Source organism: Pteropus medius, unplaced genomic scaffold (genome assembly GCF_902729225.1).
Source record: "Pteropus medius unplaced genomic scaffold, Ma_sr-lr_union100, whole genome shotgun sequence".
In the NCBI taxonomy this organism is placed as follows: domain Eukaryota; kingdom Metazoa; phylum Chordata; class Mammalia; order Chiroptera; family Pteropodidae; genus Pteropus; species Pteropus medius.
Genome location: NW_024340699.1, coordinates 2,623,071 through 2,643,649, shown reverse-complemented (window position 1 = coordinate 2,643,649; position 20,579 = coordinate 2,623,071). Strand labels below are relative to the sequence as shown.

Here is a 20,579-nt window from a genome sequence, read left to right as displayed (position 1 = left end):
AGCTTTCCTCCCACATCCTGCAGCTTCTGTTTCCTGTTTTGACTGCAGGGGCCCTTGCCTGCTGCCTCAGGAGGCCCCCTTGAAAGCTGGCCACCAGAACTCATTTTAACAGGAACCAGAGGATAGCTAGGCCAGACAGCTCTGTTTACTTGCCACACCAGGCCACAGTAATGTCATCCCATTAGCGCAATGATCCCCCACTTGCCCCCCTGAGGTTTATTTTGTTTTGAGGAGCACTCTGGTCTCGGTAAGAAGTGCTGCTCAGCTGGTCCTGCAAGAAAGTGAAGATACTTGTCAGGACCTGTCAGCTTCCTTGGCCGGGAAAGGTTTTCACAGCCTTCCTGTTTCATTTTCTCTTTCACACAAATAAATGTGTTTTTCCTCCTCTTCCCTTCACTCTGCCTCCCTATAATATAAATTAGCTTCAGTGTCTCACCTTCCAGGCTAACGCTTGGAGGGAAAGATGAGGCTCAAGCGATTGCCCTTCCTGAGGTTGCTCACCCTCACGTTTGTCCCTCACACACACGACAGTGCGGGATAGCAGGTGGCTTCCTTTCCTCAGGGAGGCTTGGGGAGGAGAGGACTGGGGCTGGGAAGAGATTTCATCTTACCACCAAGAAACTGCCATGCCGGTTCGAAGCGGCCTTGCACTCACGCTCAGTCCCACGATGTAAAATGATCTTTTCGCTATGCATCCAGCATAGCTGCTTTGCCAACCTATTGTCACTTGGAATTATTAAAAGAAATGAAATGCCTTGCTCCTGCCCAGAGTGAAATGGGTAGCCATTCATCTGTGGTCTGAAATGAATCTCAATTTAAAGGCTGGTTTATTTTTGCTTAATCACCCAGCAGCTATATGATATTTGGGTATCTATTCATCGGGGCTGGTGCAAAGCTTGAGAGGATTCAAAAATTATGGAAGCTGAGTGTTTAATTCTCTCCAAGAACATTTTCGAAACCCTGAGTCTCTATTAATTCTGCTGTGAGTAGTTGCAAAGATGTCAGTCTCTCCCCTTCTCTCCACTCCCACTGCCTCTCCAACGTCAGCTCTCCTGCTCAGCCTCCAACTTTTGGTCCTGAATTCACCCTGCTTCCTCCAAACTCCAATCCATTCTCTAGAATAATCTTCTTAAAACTCAAAACCGATCCCGTCGCTCTTCCAACTCAAGTCCCTTTAACAGCCTTCCTGGCTACCAGATAATTCCCAGTCCCTTACCGCCCTCCCCAGGCTCTGCATGATCAGCACCTCACCTCCCTTCCAGGCTTCATCTGCCGCCCCGGACTCTGCCTCCCTTTCTGTGTCCTCTCTTACTCTGACCCCTCAGTCTTTACACGTGCTGATCCCTCTGCCTGTAATTAATTCTCTTCCTTCTCCACCTCTTGGTTTTATCTTCCAAGTCTAGGCTTAAACGGCACTTCCTCAGCAAGGTCTTCCCTGACCTTCCACATGAAGTTTGGGCCTCCCGATATGTGCTCACATGGCACCTCTGCTCTCCTCATATAGCTCAGTTATATACGCTTATTCAACAGGCCTTAGAGCTCCAAGAGGGTAGGACCAGCTCTATCTCACTGTTGTGTCCCGGGTGCTTAGCACAGCCTACAACGTGCAAGATGCTTAATAATTATTGCCTGGCTTGATAGGGCTTTGGGCTGAACGTGATCTCTGGTGTCTCTGATCATTCCAGGAGCCACTGGAATCGAAGACCGGCTACAGGAAGGAGTTCCAGACACAGTCGCTGCTCTGCGGGAAGCTGGGATCCAGCTCTGGGTGTTGACTGGAGATAAGCAGGAGACAGCAGTCAACATTGCCTATTCCTGCAGACTGCTGGATCAGACCAACACTGTCTATTCCATTAACACAGAAAGTCAGGTGAGGCCAACGAAGGGCCCAGAAGACCAAGTGCAGAGCAGCCCCTAGGCCAAGAGGAGACAGGCTTATGGGCAGGATTTGGGTACACGGGGAAGTGCCCCACCCCAAAATCTTAAGAGCTCAGAGCGTACCGGAAGTCATCCAGCCCAGTATTCTCTACCTCATCCCCACACATGGTTGACCAGTGTATTTATATTATGTCTAGCAGTATATATTAGAAAATTTTGCCTCTCCCGAATTCTATCCTTGGCCTAGGCTAGTCTCCCTGTTCCACAGATGAGGGAACAAGATCACTGAGGCTAATCACCTGTCCAGGGTCACCCTGGTAGTTTCTAAAAGACTAACGGGAATGCGGTCCCCTGCAGGCCCATGCCATCTTCATGATACCATCCTGTTTGCTCACAGAACCTCAACTGTTCATTTATTATACTTTGGATTAATTCATCCATTGAAAACACGCCAATTAAACTGAAATTATTCTAAACATTCTCAGAAGCTTCTAGATCAATGGTCCCCAAACCTGTCACTTCAGAGCAATCTTCAAGATTTTGGCCAAAATCTACATACTACTTGTACTATTTTTTTATTTCATGATTTCATTTAAATTGACTCACTTCGAACATTTTAAAATTTATCTTTAGAAGAAACTTTTGGCACAACAGTAAATGAAAAATCATCATCCTGTGCCATGGATTAAAGAGCAATGCTAAGTAAAGACCATGTGAGCGAAACATGCCATCAAACCTGATAATGCAGTTGAACAAAAGTGCCGTTTACAGAAGGTAAAGAGTATTAAGGAGATATTTAAAACCCAAATCTGACTTTATATTTGATATAATCAAAAGTAATGGAGAACTGATAAGAGGAAATTACGTTTTCACTGTTTCGAGGTAAACATCAGAAAAAAATGTTTCTTTCAACCAAAAAGACTTTCACATCCATAGTCAGTTTTAACCACTATGATGACAAACACATTCATAGCAACAGATAAACACATAGTTAATGTACTTTTTTCAATTAAGAAGGCACAGTTTAAATAGGAATGATCTGCCTCCACTACTAAGTCGGATGACCTTGGGCAAGTTCCTAAAGTTTCACTGTGTCAATTTCCTCATCTCTAAACTAAAGCCAGTACCACCTGCCCTCCACCCGCCACACAGCGATGCTCTGAGGAGCAGAGAGAACTAAAATGCTGTAGAGAGCATTGCCCCAGCATGACATGTTGCCATTTTTCCCTATCGGGTTAGTATTATTATCTTATGCCATCCCGTATCGGTCCTCATCTTGCTGAGCTATTTCCGCTCCCATTCCCAAGCAATCTCTTCTATTTTGGCCATTAATTTGACTCCAAATTAATATTGCCTTGATGCCGTTTGAAATATTGCAGAGAGATGTGAAAACTGGAGGATAATTCCTTGTTAAGTAACCTTGTTAAGTAAGAGTCTTGTAACTATTTTACTAAAGGGTAAAGTGAGATTTTCAACCTATGTTTCCAATGCTGCTCACTAATACCAAATTTATTATTCTGCCTCGTTACAGGAAACCTGCGCATCCATCCTCAACTGCGCACTGGAAGAGGTAAAGCAATTTTATGGCCCACGGGAGCCAGACCACAAGTTCTTTGGGTTCGGCCCGCCTTCTGAGAAACCTCCCTATGCCTCAAGAGCTGCAGTTCCAGAAGTTGGATTGGTCATCGATGGGAAGACTCTGAATGCCATTCTCCAGGGAAAGCTGGAGGAGAAATTTCTGGAGTTAACTCAATACTGCCGGTCTGTCCTGTGCTGCCGCTCCACCCCGCTCCAGAAGAGCATGATAGTCAAGCTGGTGCGAGACAAGTTGAGCGTCATGACCCTCGCCATAGGTACCCATCATGCTGAGATGTGGGTGGCAGTTTGGCAAGGCCAGTCTGAAAAGAGGCCTGGACGGGAGGTGGAGATTTGGGCATCGAAGTCAAGATGCTTAGGCTGAGGGTCATCATCACAGAGGGAAAGACTTCAAAGTGACAATCAGGTTGTGGCAGTCAGGAGATAAAGCAGAGGCTGAGCAGAGTGGGAGAGCAAATCAGTTTCCGGGATCAGCAGGTGAGCTAAGGAAATATCAGGCTTGGATGGAGGGCAAAGCCAAGAGGGACCTCTAATTCAGAACATCCGTGCAGCTCAATAATATACACTCAGGCCAACTCAGTTCTGGAGTGTAGACCGTTTCCCCTTCAATACTTGACACATGGCACAATAATACTATGTAGCTCAGGTATTTGTGGCTTTGATATTCTGCTGAGTATTGAGGGCTGGTGGGGAGATTTTAAAAGCTGGGCCTGTCCCATATTTAATTTTGTACGTCCATTACTAAATACAAAGCCCAGCACAAAGCGTACACTCAGCTAACTGCTGGCTTGTCGGTCGATGAAGAATTCCTCATACGACACTAAACTTTAATTGTGGTTGAGGCAGAGAAATGAACACTGTACTTACTTCAAATCTCCCAGGAAAACCAGTCCCGGTTCACAAGAATCTTCGTGATCTGATTTCCATTACCCCCGCCCCGCCCAGCCATCTTCCTCTCCCCAACACTCAGCACTCCGTGTTCCAACCAAACGAAACCGCTTCCCATTCTCCATGAGCCTGTCCTCTCTCTCTCTTTCACTTCCAAGCCTTTGCATAAGCTCTTTCCTCTTTAAAACCCTCCTCTGATCCTACCTAACCTTCCTTGTCTCTGGGAGCTCCTGTAGTACACAGCCCTCATAGCTCCAAAATACTGTTATGCTTTCTACAGTGGCCTGCTCAGGAGACCATGAGTTGTTTGTGTAGCGGGACAGACTTATTCATCATTTCATCCCATGCCCAGCACATACCAGGAACACAGTAAACAGTGAATTCATTTGGGAACATTCTTACAGATGGTTCCAGGTTCTCTTCCTCCTATACAGACATGGGAAGAGATTTTCTTTCCTGGAATTCCAAATTAGAGGCCTACTATACATTGTTTTCTTCTCCTGGTCTTTGTGTAAAAGCAGTTAAAAAAAAGAAAATAGGAGTGGGCAGAAAGAATACAGGGAGCAGAGTGTTAGCAGCTGCATTCTGATTTTATTCCCCTGAATTGTCCTCTTCAAAACTTTAGACACACAATGCAACAGCCCAGGCTTGATTCCCTGGGGTAAGGGATGGTCTTCACTCCCATACCAACAAGGCAGGAAATAGCATGATCATACACATCTATTCTCACTGGTTTGCTAACAGGTTAAAGGGTGAGTTTGTTCTGCCGTGGGGAAGATTATAAAGTTATACATTGCTCTCCTCTCAAGAAAAAAATTATAATAAGAATAATGGCTACTTATAATAACCAAATTTTTAAAAATCGATAAATTTCGTTGCCAAATAATGAGAGTAAGAGACTACCCCAATTCCACATTTTGTGATGTCTAATATAAATTCAACTACATATTATTATGAGAATTTTCTGGAAAAAGAGGTGAGGTCAGGAGATAAAGACAATACAGTCAATAAACCACAGACCACAGGCTGAATCCAGCCCACTGTGTTTTTATAGGGACGCTAAGGATTATTTTTAATTTTCTAAATGTTATGACAGTTGTTCAATTTTTCTTCTTGGCCCACAAAGCCTAACATATTTACTATTTGGCCCTTTACGGAAAAATTTGCCGAATTCTAGTCTGAAAGAAAAGCATTAGGAAGAGCCAGGCTTCTGGGAAAGGCCTTGTGGTATAGAGCTGTGCTGTCCAAAACAGTTGCCATCTGGCTCTCTGCAGCTATTTATTTAAGTTTAAAATCAAAAATAAATAGAATTTCACCAGCCACATTTCGATAGTCACATGTGGCTAGTGGTTTCCATATTGGACAGTAAAGACATAGGACATTTTTGTCATTACAGAAAAACCTGTTTGACAGTGCTGGCCTTAACCTTCTATTTCCTGAATTAGTTCATTGAACAGGAACTCAGTGTGACTAAATGTGCTTCTACCAAAATATTAGTCAACCCTTTTTTCTATATTCAGAAACAAAACTGAATGTCGTCCCTGTCCCTGGACACCACTGACAATTTCTGATGATGTAGCTGTCCAAACATCCCAGTTGTTTTGACATGGTTAGTATTTTATGGTATACTGAGCTGGGGAAGGTACACCAGCCTTGGAATCAAAGATCTCCGTTCCCATTTTCCCGGGTTCCTTCACTGGGTAGAATACTCTTAGTGAGTTCCCAGGTTGCTCGGATTCTCCATTTGCTCCTCGGTAAAGTCCACTGTTACATTTGTGAAGGCTTTTTGTGTAAATTGTAAACCACTGCTCAAGTCACACTTACCATTGCATTCCCAATACCTAACATTCTGCCTAGAAAAAGGACCCAATAAATATCTATTGAATGATCAAGAAAAATTAGGTCTTCTTGTCCAAAGAAGAAAAAACATCTCTCAAGCCAAATACTGTAGGAGTTGACTTTTCCTGTAGGACTATTCAGAGCACTATTAAAAGGATTCAATTAGGTACAAATGGGACACTTTAGAACCACTGGTACAAAACCCTTCTCAGTGTCCCACAGCAGCTGGATCAGGGATAAAAATGCCTCATGGCCTCTCTTCTTTCAGGTGACGGAGCAAATGACGTAAGCATGATTCAAGCTGCTGATGTTGGGATAGGAATATCGGGACAGGAGGGCATGCAGGTACTGTCCCCTCAGTTGTCCTTGCTTCCTCCTTACTCTCCTTGATCCTTATCGGAGAGTTAAGGCGTTCCTCGAAGTGTTGGGGGAACTTCTCCCTGAGAACTCTGCAGAATTATCATCTGAACGTCAGGGGCTTCCATGCCTGTACATAACCTCCATCACCACCTCCCTACTGCCCAGTCCTGCAGAACACAGGGAGGTCAAAGGGCTCTTGGCTTTTCACAGACAGCTGGTGATGCCTGTGTTCTAAAGCCATTCAGGGAAGGCTACCCCACGCTTTCCTCCCGAGAACCTCACCCACAGCCAAAGTCGCAACTCCCTCCACGAACAGTGGCAGGTACGAGAACATCTGACGACATTTTTCAGTTGCCACGTTAGTCCTGACGGTTAGACTGCTATAAATTACTTGGTACTCTTTAATAGTGTAAAGGATTTAGTCAAAATCTGGCTTGGAAGAAGCATACTAATTAGCTGCTAATGCTTCCTATTAAAACAGGCCTCCAGCTGTGGTTTTGAACCATTTATAACTATTCCCACCACCAGTGCAGACCTTAGTCACTGCCTAAATTTGTTGGCTGAAAGAACATTTACCTTTTGAGTGTCTGGCTTATGCCAGTACTCTACTAGGCACTTTACAGGTATTATCCCAATTTTAACAATCACCACAACCCTGTGCGTTAGGAATGATTATTCCATTTTTTTTTTTCAGATGAGGAAACTGAGGCTGAGAGAGGTTAAACAGCCTGACCAAAATACATGCCAGGATTTATAACCAGGCTTGTCCAAACCTCATACTCTTAAAAGGGTGCTAGGAACTGGGTCTTGTTCTGAGTAATCCCAAGGGCAGAAGACACATTTCGTCTGAGAGTGGAGCGAATGGCCTGCTCAGGAAGCGGCCGGGCACGGGCCGAGGCTTGAGGACTACCTGCACGGAAGGCCCTGCCCTCCCGTTCCTTAGCAGGGGGCCCGACAGACTGGGCCACAATAAATGCCTGTTGGATAAATGAAAGGAAATGGGCCAAACTAGACCCCTGTCCCCTCCTGGCCTGCCCTTATTGGAGTCTCGTGAGGTTTAGATTTTCCAGAGGAGAGGATGGGAAGTCAGAGTCCAAGGAGCTCCCCCGAGGGCACCGAGTAATGGCAGAGGGTCTTTCAGACCCGCTCATGTGCAGATCGCCCTTGAGGGAGCCCCTGACACACTGGTACTGGTACTGGTAGCGGGGACTGAAGCCGAGGTCTCTGTTCGCCCTCTCAGGCCGTCATGTCCAGCGACTTTGCCATCTCCCGCTTCAGCCACCTCAAGAAACTGCTGCTCGTGCACGGCCACTGGTGCTACTCGCGGCTGGCCCGGATGGTGGTGTATTACTTCTACAAGAACGTGGTGAGTAGCCCACGGTGACCTCCCACCTGGGCCCTGGGAGTCTTTGCCGGGAACCAGCTCTTTCCACAGTGGTGGACAAAGGGTCTCAGCATGACAATGCGTTGTGCTGACCTGCAGTTGGAAGCCCGATACTGCCCCTCGCGAACTGTGACAATGCACTCCTCTGGGCCTCAATTTCTTCTTTGATAAAATGGGGCTAATGCTACCTATTTTGTGCAATTACTGTGAGGACTGGTAATGTATGCAAAGTACTTGGCACATAAGGAGGAGCATGAGTAGTTACAGACATGGACTCTGGAGTCACACACATTTGGTTCGGGTCTAGGCTCCGTGTCTAGTAAGGGGTAGGGCCATTAAGTTTTGCCTTCTGTAAAATGGGGCTGGTGATGGTACCTTTCTCGTGTATTTGCTATGATCAGTAAATGAAAGCTCATTATATAAAGTGATTGGCATGTAATTACCCCATAGATAGCCATCACTGTTGCTGCTGCTGTTACTTAGAGGGGCTCCATAAACGAGATTTATTTTCTGACTGCAGAGAAGGATTTGAAGAACTAGTGTGACATTTCTCTTAGCTTTCCTCCCCAGACAGAGCCACCTAAATGCAAGAGCCATACCCCACCCCTTGGGAAAGTAAGGATTTAAGACAGAGTCCTTGGTTTCCACCTGAGACCCTCCATGTCACTTCCCAGCAGGGAGTTCACAGGCGTCAGGACACTGAATATCGAAACAAAAATGTTTAGAGCGAGATCATCTGGGTTTCAGTCTTGCCTGCCTCCAGGATGCCATGTGAACCGGGAAGAGCGGCTCGCCTCTCTGAGCCTCGGTTTTGTCAGTAATATGAGGAGACTGTGACTCTGTCCCTACAAGTATTATCCGGTGGCTTTAGTGTTGGAGCTCTGGAATGCATGTAGCACTATACAAACGATCATGGGAAGATATGACTGTTTCTCCTGAAACATATGTTCATTTCTGTCTGGTTGCTGAGGGTGCGGATCAGGCACACACCGGCTGAGGCATGAAAGCTGTCAAAGGCTCTTGGTTGAAAGCCCCTCGTAGCGGCTGGAGGGAGAAGTCAGAGTGCTGAACTAAGGCAACAAGGGCCTGAGTTTGTCATTATCTAGTTCAAGGACCTTTGAATAATTCTCCAGATCTCCAAATAGAACCCATTCCTATTTGCATAAAGAAAGAGGAAAGATTAAGACCAGGGTGATAGAAGAAAAACACATTAGCCACATAGCAGAACAAAATTTTATTTTTTTCCCTCTTGCTCCATTCTCTGTCCTGCTGGGGGAGTTCACTCTCAGGAGTGAGCATTTTTACACAGCATTTAATGTGTGTGTGTGTGTGTGTGTGTACACGTACGTGTGTACACACAAACATATGTATAATCAGCATGGCCAAAAATTGGCGGTAATATTTCAGGAAGCCTATGCAAACTCACTCAATTTGACTTGAAACTCACTCTGAGCATGAGACTGTTTACTTAGAATTAAAAATGCCTCCATTCAATTTTTTTTTTTTTTGGCTTCCAAAGGAATCGTTCTTTTGAATAAGCACAGCCTCCTTTCTGCATTAAATTTTTGAAATAGAAAAGGAAACGTTCCAGCCAGCCATGCTCTCGGAGCTCAAATGATATTTATTTCCAGCCCGATGCTGTGCTTGGAACTGCGATCCTGACGCTGCGTTATCTCCCCATTGCAATTAGAGGGTGGAGAACTATGACTTCCACATCCGAAACCAATTTCGGAGAGGATTAAAACTCTGCCTGCTCTGAAACGTGCACAATGAATTAATTACTGCACTGGAGCTTCTTGGGAGGAGAAGCAGGTGCCCAGTCTCAGCGCTGCCATCACCAGACCAGGTCCAGTGCTCTCCCTACAAGGTGCCCAGACTCCAGCCGGGCAGAGGAAGGGGCAGTCGGCAAGGTCCTAGCTGGGTCTCGGAGGACGAAGATGCTCTTTAATGTCAAAACTCCGGCATGAGTGTTACGGGGCTAGAACAACGAAGTGACTCACAGTGAAAACACCAAGGCAATGGGGAAGCTAGAGAGGAAATAGAAGGCCGTGGATCGGGAACCATAGAGAGGAAAGTTAATTGCACCAGGACCTGGGGATAAGATGTTAAGTATTAAATGTCTGCTTCAAACAAGCAGAGCAGTTCTCTGGGGGAAAAAAAAAAACGCTTCCTTAAATCTAAATTCAAAGATCAATTTGTCAAGCAAACTCTTAGAAAAAGGTCACACAGAAACCTTCAGGAACTTGTTTTCCATGGCATTTTTGTAGGAAATGAAAATTAACTTCCATAGAGTAGCCATTTTTTTCTAACAACCCTGAATAAAAACATTAAATTATAATTCAGTAAGGACATCTCTATGGGAACCTGAGTCAAAGATATCGAAGCTCATAGTGTTTTATTGCTCTGACCAGGGCTGAGTTGGAGCCCTTCAGTATTGATGGTGTGTGTGGTGTAGGGCAAGGAGCTTAAAGCTCGCTCTGTGACACCCACTTCCCAGAGCTCTCCACGCCACCCCAGATTTCTGTACTATTTCCTTGGTACTCAGTACTGCTTGGTACCAAGTTACCAACAGTAACATCCACCACCATTTACAGAGAACCTACTATGTACCAACCACGTGCTAAGAACTTTGCATACATGTGTAACCATGAGAGAAAGTGCAGTACTTATCTATGGGGGCTCAGAGCATGTGCTCGAGCCAGGCTGGGCTCAAATCCCAGCCCCACTCTGCCACTTAATAGCAATATGTCCTTAAGCAATTAATTTAAGCTCTTTGTGTCTCAGTCTCTTCATCTGTAACATGGAGACACTGCCTAACTCACAGGGTTATTATGTGCATATATGAGTTAATATGTGTGAGGTGCTTAGAACAGCGCCCTGTATATAGTAAATGCTTCATGTGTTCAGATTAAACTAGATGATGGCAATGATGAAATGATGATAGCAGGTGCTAACAGCCGTGTGGGGTGGGGACAGATCTCCTTCAGAGCCAGGAAATTTCCCCCTAGCCATCTGGGCAGAAAAGCCAAAGGATGGAGCTCTTTGGCTGGAAGAAGCTCAGTCAGCATCGTGATTGCGATGTTATTCCAAGGTTGAGACTGAGAAGGCTTGAGAGGGGTCAAAGAGAAAAAGTTTTGAAAACTCAGGTGCTGATTATACCACTTTCAAGCTCTGAACTTGGGCAAGGAGTAACTGAGCATCTTAGAGGCTCAGATTCCTCATCTGGAATAAAGTTAGTAACATTATCATCAAGGTATATTAATATAGTATTAATCTTACAAGGTTGGGACAAATTATGTATGTTGCCCATACTGTATACTATATACTAATATACTATAATATCACATACCTGGCACGAATAGACGCTCAAATAATAATTATTGGCATTACTAATAGTAATAATATTAACATGTTTTTATTAGTAATAGTAGTAATAGTAGTAGTAGTATTAATAATACAGAGCCTCTTCAAAATAACGCTGGCCCAGCAGTTAGAGAATGAGAATTCTAGCTTGAACACAAACCTGCCTCAGCCACAAAGAGTGGAGAAGATCTAGGCCTAGCTCCAAGACCAGCTGCTTACGTGACCTCAGTCAAGTCACCCAGCCACATAGCAATATGGTAGACAATAACAGGGACCCAGCCCCTCGGTGGGGTAGGGGGGAAGGGCAGCTCTTAAGTGCGAAAGCACTTTAGAAAGCCTAAAGCAACAGGAGGGTGGATAAGAAAATGTTCTGAGTTTCATGACCATCAGAGAAGTACGGTGAGATAAACCTTCTGTGAAGTCATCTTCCCACCAGGCTCCCTGACCCTGGTCCAGTCTTTTATCACCCTTCCTCTTCCTACACTGCTAATTGCTGCTGCCATGGTCTGGGCAGTACTCTTCCCATCGGAAAGATGGCAAGGTGATGTTCAGAAAGGTTAAGCAATTTGCCCAAGGTCACACAGCTAGTAAGTGACACAACTAGGGATTCAAATCCAGTCCTCTCTGCCTCTGAGAGCTGTGCTCGTAGCCATCATGGTGCCCTGACTGTCACAGGGTCCTGAAGTGTGTCAGCTGTAGTACCTACCAGTCAGTAGGGACGGCATCAGGATTCATGTTATCTGCAGGCCTTGCTCACACGTCACAACTGAGGAAACTGAAGCTCCAAGTCAGTGTCATGCCTTATCAGAGGCTTTAAGCAGCAGTTGATGACCAGCTACCCACAGGTCCTCGCTCACAAGGCCACACTCTCTGCCTACAGTGCTACGTCAACCTGCTCTTCTGGTACCAGTTCTTCTGCGGCTTCTCGGGCTCCACCATGATCGATTACTGGCAGATGATATTCTTCAATCTCTTCTTCACTTCCTTGCCTCCTCTCGTCTTTGGAGTCCTTGACAAGGACATCTCTGCGGAAACACTCCTGGCATTGCCTGAGCTGTACAAGAGCGGCCAGAACTCTGAGGTAAGGGGCTCGAGCGGGCAGAGGGAGATGGCCCGGGCTTCTCTCTGACCTCCCTGCCCCCCAACCCCACCCCAGAGACGTCAGAGAAAGAGTGCTGTGTTGGGGTCAGAAGCCCAGTGTTCCAGGCACCATTCCACCACTTACCTCCCACGTGACGAGTAACTTTGCTCCCCATTCATGGCCTGTTTCTTGTTTGCTCTTGAGGGTGATGACCAGTGAGTATTTTTCTTTCTAGTGATTTCTTAGTTAGATCGCCCATTAATGTGGGGACTGCCCTGGCTGTACCCAGATGGGAGAACAGAGCAACCCCCAGGACTTCAGGCAAGGGAGACGTGGTGATGGCACATGCACATCCTGGGCCCTTCTGATTGTCCCTTTCCCATGGGTGTGCTGGCTGGATAATGTCCTTGAGTATCTAACATTAAAAGCAGCTAATGTAGCAAAAGCATAAACCGTAGTTTCACTTCTCCTAGGGAAAAGCACAGAATGAGAAGGTTTGTCTCCAAAGCCATTGAGCTCTTAGCAACTTGTGATCCTGGTCTATGAGATCCTTTCAAGAGCCATTTAGACACCTTAGAATCTCTAATATTACCAAGTTTTTTTTTTTATTATTAAAAGGTGTTTTTAATTTTTATTCCCATGCTCTCACACTCCCCCACCCTTGACAACCATGAGCTCGTTCTCTGTATCTAGGGGTCCGTTTTGTTTATTCATTTATTTTGGTTTTTATTGTCAGATTTCACATATAAGTGAGTTCATACAGTATGTCTCTGACTCATTTCAGTTAGCATAATACCCTTTAGGTTCATCCATATTGTCTCAAACGGCAACATTTCATTTTTTATGGCTAATATTCCATTGTTTATGTGTACCACCTTCCTAATCCATTTGCCTATTAATAGACACCTAGGTTGCTTTCATATCTTAGCTATTGTAAACAGTGTTGCAATGACATAGGGGTACGTAGGTCTTTTTGGATTTGTGTTTTGGATTTCTTTAGATATATACTCAAGAGTAGAATTGCTGAGTCATATGGTAGTTCTGTTTTTTGAGGAAACTCCATATTGTTTTCCATAGCAGCTGCACCAGTTACATTCCCACCAACAGTGTACAGTGGTTCCCTTTTCTCTACATCCTTGTCAACACTTATTTGTTGGTTTATTGATGATAACCATTCTGACACGTGTGAGATGCTAGCTCATTGTGGTTTTAATTGGCATTTCCCTTAGGATTAGTGACCTTGAGCTTCTTTTCATATGTCTGTTGGCCTTCTCTATGTCCTCTTGAGAGAAATGTCTAATCAGGTCTTCTGCCCATTTCTGAACCAGATTGTTGGGTTTTTTTTTAGTATTAAGTTATGTGCGTTCATAGCTAAGATATGAAAGCAACCTAGGTGTCTATAAATTTTTAATGTTAACCCCTTATTGGATGTATCATTGCAAATATCTTCTCCCATTCAGTAGGTTGTCTTTCGTTTTATTGATGGTTTCCTCCATGGTGCGAAACCTTTTAGTATGATGTCCCATTTATTTATTTTTTTTTTTGTTTCCCATGCTCGGAGCAGATATATCCAAAAAGATATTGCTAAGAGCGATGTCAGAGAGTTTACTGCCTATGTTTTCTTATAGGAGTTTTAGGGTTTCAGGTCTAACATTTAAGTATTTATTCCATTTTTAATTTTGATAACAAGTTTAGATCACAATTAATAACGTATGCTTATAAGGTACGAAACATAATCACATTTAGACTTCTTGAAACCTGAGGAAATTGTTGGTGTTGTTTTTACTCACTTTTTATGGAAGAAGAACCAATTCTCAAAGCAGTTTAGTGACTTTCACAGGTTCACACAGTTAGTGAAAGAGCTGGGACCTGAACCGAGGTCTGTCACCCCCAGGTCTATGCTCTTAATCACTCCACTCTATGGCCTCTAAGATAAAAGGCACTGTGGGTGCCATGTTGTCTGCCCCAACAACACATAAAGTTGCTTGCAAAGAACAGTGTTAATTCTTGATTCTGGTGGTAGTAACTGTTGGTGCATTCTTTCCTGCAGTGTTATAACCCGTTGACTTTCTGGATTTCCATAGTGGATGCGTTCTACCAGAGCCTCATCTGTTTCTTTATCCCTTACCTGGTAAGTCATATAGTTCCATTCTAACCATACAAATCACAAGGTAGAATTGGTCCTGTTTATATGAAATCCTAGTCTAATAGTGACTTTCCGGACACTTTAGAGGCTCCAAACAGGGGCCCTGTGAACTACATCCAACCCAAGATATCTAAAAAGAACTCTTTATCCATTTTACTTTCTGCCAGCTTTTGAAAACTTGAAAGCAATCATTACACTGGATCGCTTTTCCCTCATGGCAGAAATCCAGAGTTGACTCACAGACTCTTTAGATAGAGCCCATATTCTCCAGTTTGCCATAGCCCCCACCACTCCCTCTTGTCTTATTCCCAGCCTTCTTCACTCACTGTTTCCTACTTGAGTACTGAAGGTATTCGAATTTATAACCCGCGATTTATATTTGTGCTTCCAAGGTAAAGGCAGCAAGTTCTGATAATAAGGAATACTACATTATTTAAAATAAAAGCAAGAATGCAGATAGCAAAGCTACCAATCCTATCTAAATCTGGTTTCCCAGTTAACAGTGAGAATTTAGATAGTGAAGGATATATGTGTTTTTCTGGGACGGGTAACCAGGATATAGGGTAATTGCTACCAGGCAAACTGTAGTGTCTGCCCGGCCTCTGCTATGCGATGTGGGGGGTTGAGGGCGAGGACATTTGTGCTTTGTTTGAATTTCCTGCCTTGCAGTACCCTCCCTTGCCAGGCTTTTGCTTGTCTTTCCTGCCGAATCTTTTGCTCCCGTGTGTGCTCAACAGACTTACCACATTGTACCCTCAGTTCTGGCCTTTCACTGGACTGCGTTTTCCCCCTCTGAGAGATCAACTCCTCTTATTACAGTCTCAGCTGACGTAGCCCCCCTTCTGTACTCCCAGGGTACCTTGGACTTGTCTCCATTATGACATTTACCCGCTTAATTTGTACTACATTTGCCCTGCCAGGTAAACTGTAAACTCCTTGCAAGCGGACACAAAAGTATCTTTCGCAATTGGCATCGTACCTGGTGGGTGCTCAGTAAATTTATTCATTCCTTCGTTCATTTCGAATGTTCTTGTATACCCATCGTGGCTTCCTGTGAAATGTGTTTCTAAATTATCTAGCCCTGTCAACTCCTCATCTCATCTGTCCTGTGCATCATTTCCACACAGATGGCAGCAGGATAGCTTCTCCCCATTCCTCCCTGCCCACTCACTCCCCTTGACACTTGCCTTCAGGGATGCTTTATAATCGCCGCGTCCTTGAGTCCACAGGCACGTCTGACGATGCCTGTTTGTTCTTCCCCTGCAGACCTACAAGGACTCTGATATCGACGTCTTCACCTTCGGGACACCCATCAACACCATCTCCCTCGCCACTATCCTCTTGCACCAGGCGATGGAAATGAAGACCTGGGTAAGTGCCCTTTGCCCTAAAAGTTATATTCCTGCTTATTGACCACATTCAGATTTCTGAGTTGTTTTATCATGATTCACTCGATAAATACATACTGAGCTCTTTCTTACCTGTGTCCCTCCTGGATAGGGATCAAAGTTACTTGTAGAACATAAAATTCCTGGCCTTAAGTCACCTATTTAGCCAGGATGAAACTAACATACATAAAACCATGAGACAATTAACTGCAAAAATAGATTTTAGTGAAAATTCAGGAGTGTTTTCAGAGACAAGGAGAATATAAGACTGGCCATGCTGTGTTAGGGGGGTATGCACCCCATTTCAAGGTAAAGATCAGAAAAACTGCCTCTATGTAACCACATCTCAAGCCCAAATATCACATTTTCATATCTAAAAAGGTAACACCAACTTTCTCATTAAGTTCTTCTAACCATTAATTATAAAAACAGCTTAAATTATATGCCAGTACCTATCTACATGATCTTAATGTATTATTTAACTTCCCAGAGCCCTTCGTGTTCAATAGTTTGTTTCATTTTTATTGATATAAAAACATATAGCCCTGTATATGTACAAATGTACAGCATGACTTGACATATATATTGCAAAGTGATGGATGTTAACGTATTGTGGTTATGATTTTACAGTTTATGTATGTGCTTTCTTATTCCCATTTTACAGATATAGAAATAGGTACAGTGACATTATGAAACTTTCCCCAAGTAGTTCAAGATAGAAAGCAAATCTGAACCCTAATAGTATGAGGAAATAAGATTCAATGGTGTGAGAAACCACATGATAGAAAGATTTGTCCTTAGCCAAATTTAAATGGCTCTTTCTGAAAACTGCCTCAAGTAGGCTCAGGGTATTCCCCACATTCTCAGTGGCCCTGCCATGCCGGTCAGTGGCCTATAAGAGCCATCCGAGGGAACTTCCGGATCATAGAGTTCCCGCTTCGAAACCCCCTCCACTCTGATTCATGTCAATTACAGAACAAAGTGATAAAACCAAAAAGCCAAGCTTAAGTACTAGATAAGTTTCAAGAACCACTAGGAGAGGCTGCAACACTATGTGGAGAGGGAGGCACTTGCCAGGCTCAAACTGCAGGCTTTCTGGGAGCCAGCACAGGAACTAGACCATGGCTGTGGGGAGTCTGGCTCTTGTAGGGTAAGCCCCATTTACTACAGTAGGTCTGAGGTTTGGGATCAAGAAAACAGGCTGAAAAAAAGCATTTGGAATTGCAGTTTTATCAGAAGCTGTGAGGAAGGCACTAAGCCAAGCTAAGAAAACATTTAGGACTCTTAAAACTGAGATGTTGTCCCTGAAATTAAAAATGTAATTTGTAGGAGCCACTCTAGATTGAACACTTGGCAAAGAGTAAAGTAGTAAAGTACTAAATTGGAAGGTAGGATCGGAAATTCACCCAGGATGCCACACAAATCTGAAAAAAGAATTTAGAGGAATGGTAACTGGAATGAGTGGCCCCAGCACCCTCATAATAAAATAAGGCTCAAAAAGAAGAAAAATGAGAGCATGGTAGAGAAGCAATATTGGAGATAATCATTAAAAGTAAAAATCAAAATTAATCTGGATACAGCACCTGGTATAGCATAGTGAAACTGTACTGTGTAGAAGACAGACAAATGTAAGATCTACCAGCAGCTATGAACAAATTACTTGGAACAACAGAAGCCTGAAAACAATGGAGCAATTATCTTCAAAGACCCGAGGGAAATAACCAACAGCTACGCTATCACTTAAGACTAGGGCAAAATAAGTGACATTTTCGCATAAACACACTGAGGTTTACCATCTACAGCCCCGCACTGAAAGAAGTGCGAGGTTGCAAGAATATAAACACCGCAACTAACGAACCAACATGTGTGAGGAAAGCGTGTGTGTTAAAAATGGACAAAACGGCCCCAGACGGGGTTGGTGTGTTCTTCCGTTCCTGTTTAATGCGTAATTAATTTACACTAAAGCTTTCATCGTGAATAGGAGAATAGAAATACAGGTAACCATTTTTTCCATAAAAAAAATCCATATTCATTTAGTATCTTAAATACTTCAGGTTAACCATAAAAGAATGGAAAAAAAAAAGATTAGGAAACTATCCATTCTGTAAGATGTGGAGAGAAGATGAAAAGGTAAGAAGAAAATGATGGCGCACAAAAAATACAAGATATTCTAAATAAATCCAAACGTATCAGCATCTATAAGTGCAAATGATTTAATTCACCTATTAAAAGCAAAAGTTATCAGATTTTTTTATCCAGCAAGCGTAAGGAGAAATAGACAAATTCATAATCACAGTATGAGATTTTTATACAACTCTATCAGAAACAGATCAAATAGGAAAAAAGAATATAGAAGCTTTAAATTATCACACTTAATCTAATATAGTTAGATCTAATATATGAAATCCTGCTCCAAATAAACACACATCTATTCAGCCACACAGACTACTTACCAAACATTTACAAGACCAAATTCTGACTCACAAGGAATTTGAAAGAATCATTATCTTTTTAAAGATCATGTTCTCTGACAACATTTAGATTTGAAACAAGCAATAAAAAGCCAAACCAAACATGCTAGAAATTTTCAAAATGCACTTCTAAATAACTCCCGAGGTCAAGAGTAAATCACAATGGAAATTACATTTGTTGCTGAATGACTATAAAAATACATATACATAATTTGTGAGATGCAGTTTACGTTTCACTGAAGAAATGAGAAATCGACTCGACGTACTTAAAAAATGACCATGTAAATCTAAAGAAAGAAAATGAGAAAAAGATCAAGGAAACAATGAAAAGAATCAATATGACCAAAATTGAGCTCCTCAAAAACCCTAATAAAACTAACATCTGGCAAAACCAATCCAAGAAATGACACAAAAAGGCCACAAACAATACCAGGAATGAAAAAGACTAATTACAATCAATTTTTAAAAATCTTTAAATGTAAACCAAGTCGATCATTTCTTTAAATGTAAAATTTAACAAAACATAGTTAAGATCATTCGGCAAAACTGAACAAGCCGATCACCATTAAAGAAACTGAATAAGTAATCCTGTCCCCAAACTCACCAGCCTAGATAATCTCTCGCACACCGATTTTTTCACAGATCAGAAAAATAAGAAAAGACAAGCAATTTTTATGATTAGAACAATCCTGATACACCAAAATCAGCATGGACAGTTTGAGAAAAGATATTATAGACCAATCTCTATAGACAATCTAAGTGAACATAGACGTAAAAATTCTAAATAAATTGGCAAAGCAACTAAGCACTGTGTGAAAGACAATAAAGCCCAACCAAGGAACTTCCATACCCTGTTAGTAGACGGTGACTGACATCACCACTCTGGAAAGCAATCGGAAACTAGCTAGAGGAGTTCAAGTGCTTGTATGCGGTGTTGCAATTCCACTTCTAAGCATGCACCCTGGGGATAGTCTTGCATGTGTATAGGGAGGTTTGTACAAGAGTGTTTATTATACCATTGTCTTTAATAGCAAAAAAAATGGAACCTAAATGTTTATCAACAGGAAAATAAAATGTGGCATATTTATACTATAGGACAGTTAAAATGAATAGAGTTATATCTATCAACATAGATAAAACCACAAAGCATGTCTAGTTTAAAAAGAGGATAAACGTACATGATAAAATGTAAAAGCATCCATAAACATGGCTACATAAATGTGTTTGCATAAAATATGCATACAAATGATGAATACTGAATTTATGTCCAAGATTAAGGAGAAAGCATTTACAAGGGATACATGGGTACTTTGTTTCTATAAGACTAATATTTTAATAAAATTCTGGGGCAAATATTACATAAAGTTAAAATTAATAAAGCTGGATGTTGGGTATATGAGGTTCCTTGTCTGTATGCTTGAAACATTTCACAACAACTTATATTTTTAAAAAACTAGTCCAAGATATTTCCCAAGAGGAACTCTGCCCTCCATGATCCTCTTAACCATTAGATATTCTTTTAACCTTTCAAAATGCTCTTCAAAATATAATCAGGCCTTGATTGGATAATAAATAGGTGATGACACTAAAAAAGACTCTATATCCTCTGATTGGTTGCTAAGCCCATTTTCCCAAAGCACTGAGTCCATCTGCTTTGAAAGAGAGAAGCTATTCCTTTCACTCACCATTCAGCATGATTAATCCACCTAAAGCATCTCTAGATTAGGTCTCCCCATAGTTTCCAGTGATTTCTGGTGCTCTTGGGAAAGGAGTCAACTACTAGAATTGTTATTAAAAAATGTATTTCCTTTTTGAAAATGTCTGAAGCTTCGGGAGAGTCTGTTCCTTCCCTTGGTGGAAACCTAACATGAATTTTAATGGCTGTGTCAGTTTTCACAGTCCCCGCAAAAGCAATTTTTAAAAACTTAGTTAATTGCTTTCTTCTGGAACAAGGGCTGGATTATTCAGATCACCTCTCTCACTGAAAACAACTAAAAAGTTTTTTTAAAAACCCGCCTTAAAAGCATAAACAAGTTGACAGGATAGTAGTAAAACAAAAGCCTATGGAAAAAGGAGATTCTAGAGAAGTAAACTAAGCCAAAGCCTCCGTTTCCTTGAGGTTGTTTGCAACCTTGCACAAAATGAACTTTGTTTTTGGCAGACTTGACTGAGCATAAAGTTTAGA

The 20,579-nt window shown here is 42.6% G+C and overlaps 1 protein-coding gene and 2 long non-coding RNA genes across 9 annotated transcripts in view; 1 reads left to right on the top strand and 2 right to left on the bottom strand.

The window, feature by feature from the left end:
* Positions 1-3,280, bottom strand: part of LOC120614378 (uncharacterized) — a 9,271-nt gene extending 5,991 nt beyond the window's left edge. Inside the window, exon 1 of the long non-coding RNA XR_005655951.1 lies at positions 1,518-3,280. This is a non-coding gene — a long non-coding RNA (uncharacterized LOC120614378). The remainder of the gene's footprint in view (positions 1-1,517) is intronic.
* Positions 1-20,579, bottom strand: part of LOC120614372 (uncharacterized) — a 120,269-nt gene that overhangs the window by 24,080 nt on the left and 75,610 nt on the right. The window lies entirely within an intron of this gene.
* The window catches only part of ATP10B (ATPase phospholipid transporting 10B (putative)), a 135,486-nt gene that overhangs the window by 104,942 nt on the left and 9,965 nt on the right, over positions 1-20,579 (top strand). For all 6 annotated transcript variants that reach the window (XM_039877200.1, XM_039877190.1, XM_039877159.1 and 3 more), the window contains 7 exons: positions 1,686-1,870; positions 3,410-3,731; positions 6,470-6,546; positions 7,802-7,927; positions 12,189-12,389; positions 14,440-14,520; positions 15,802-15,906. In XM_039877200.1, coding sequence (XP_039733134.1) covers positions 1,686-1,870; positions 3,410-3,731; positions 6,470-6,546; positions 7,802-7,927; positions 12,189-12,389; positions 14,440-14,520; positions 15,802-15,906 — 1,097 coding nt within the window. The remainder of the gene's footprint in view (positions 1-1,685; positions 1,871-3,409; positions 3,732-6,469; positions 6,547-7,801; positions 7,928-12,188; positions 12,390-14,439; positions 14,521-15,801; positions 15,907-20,579) is intronic.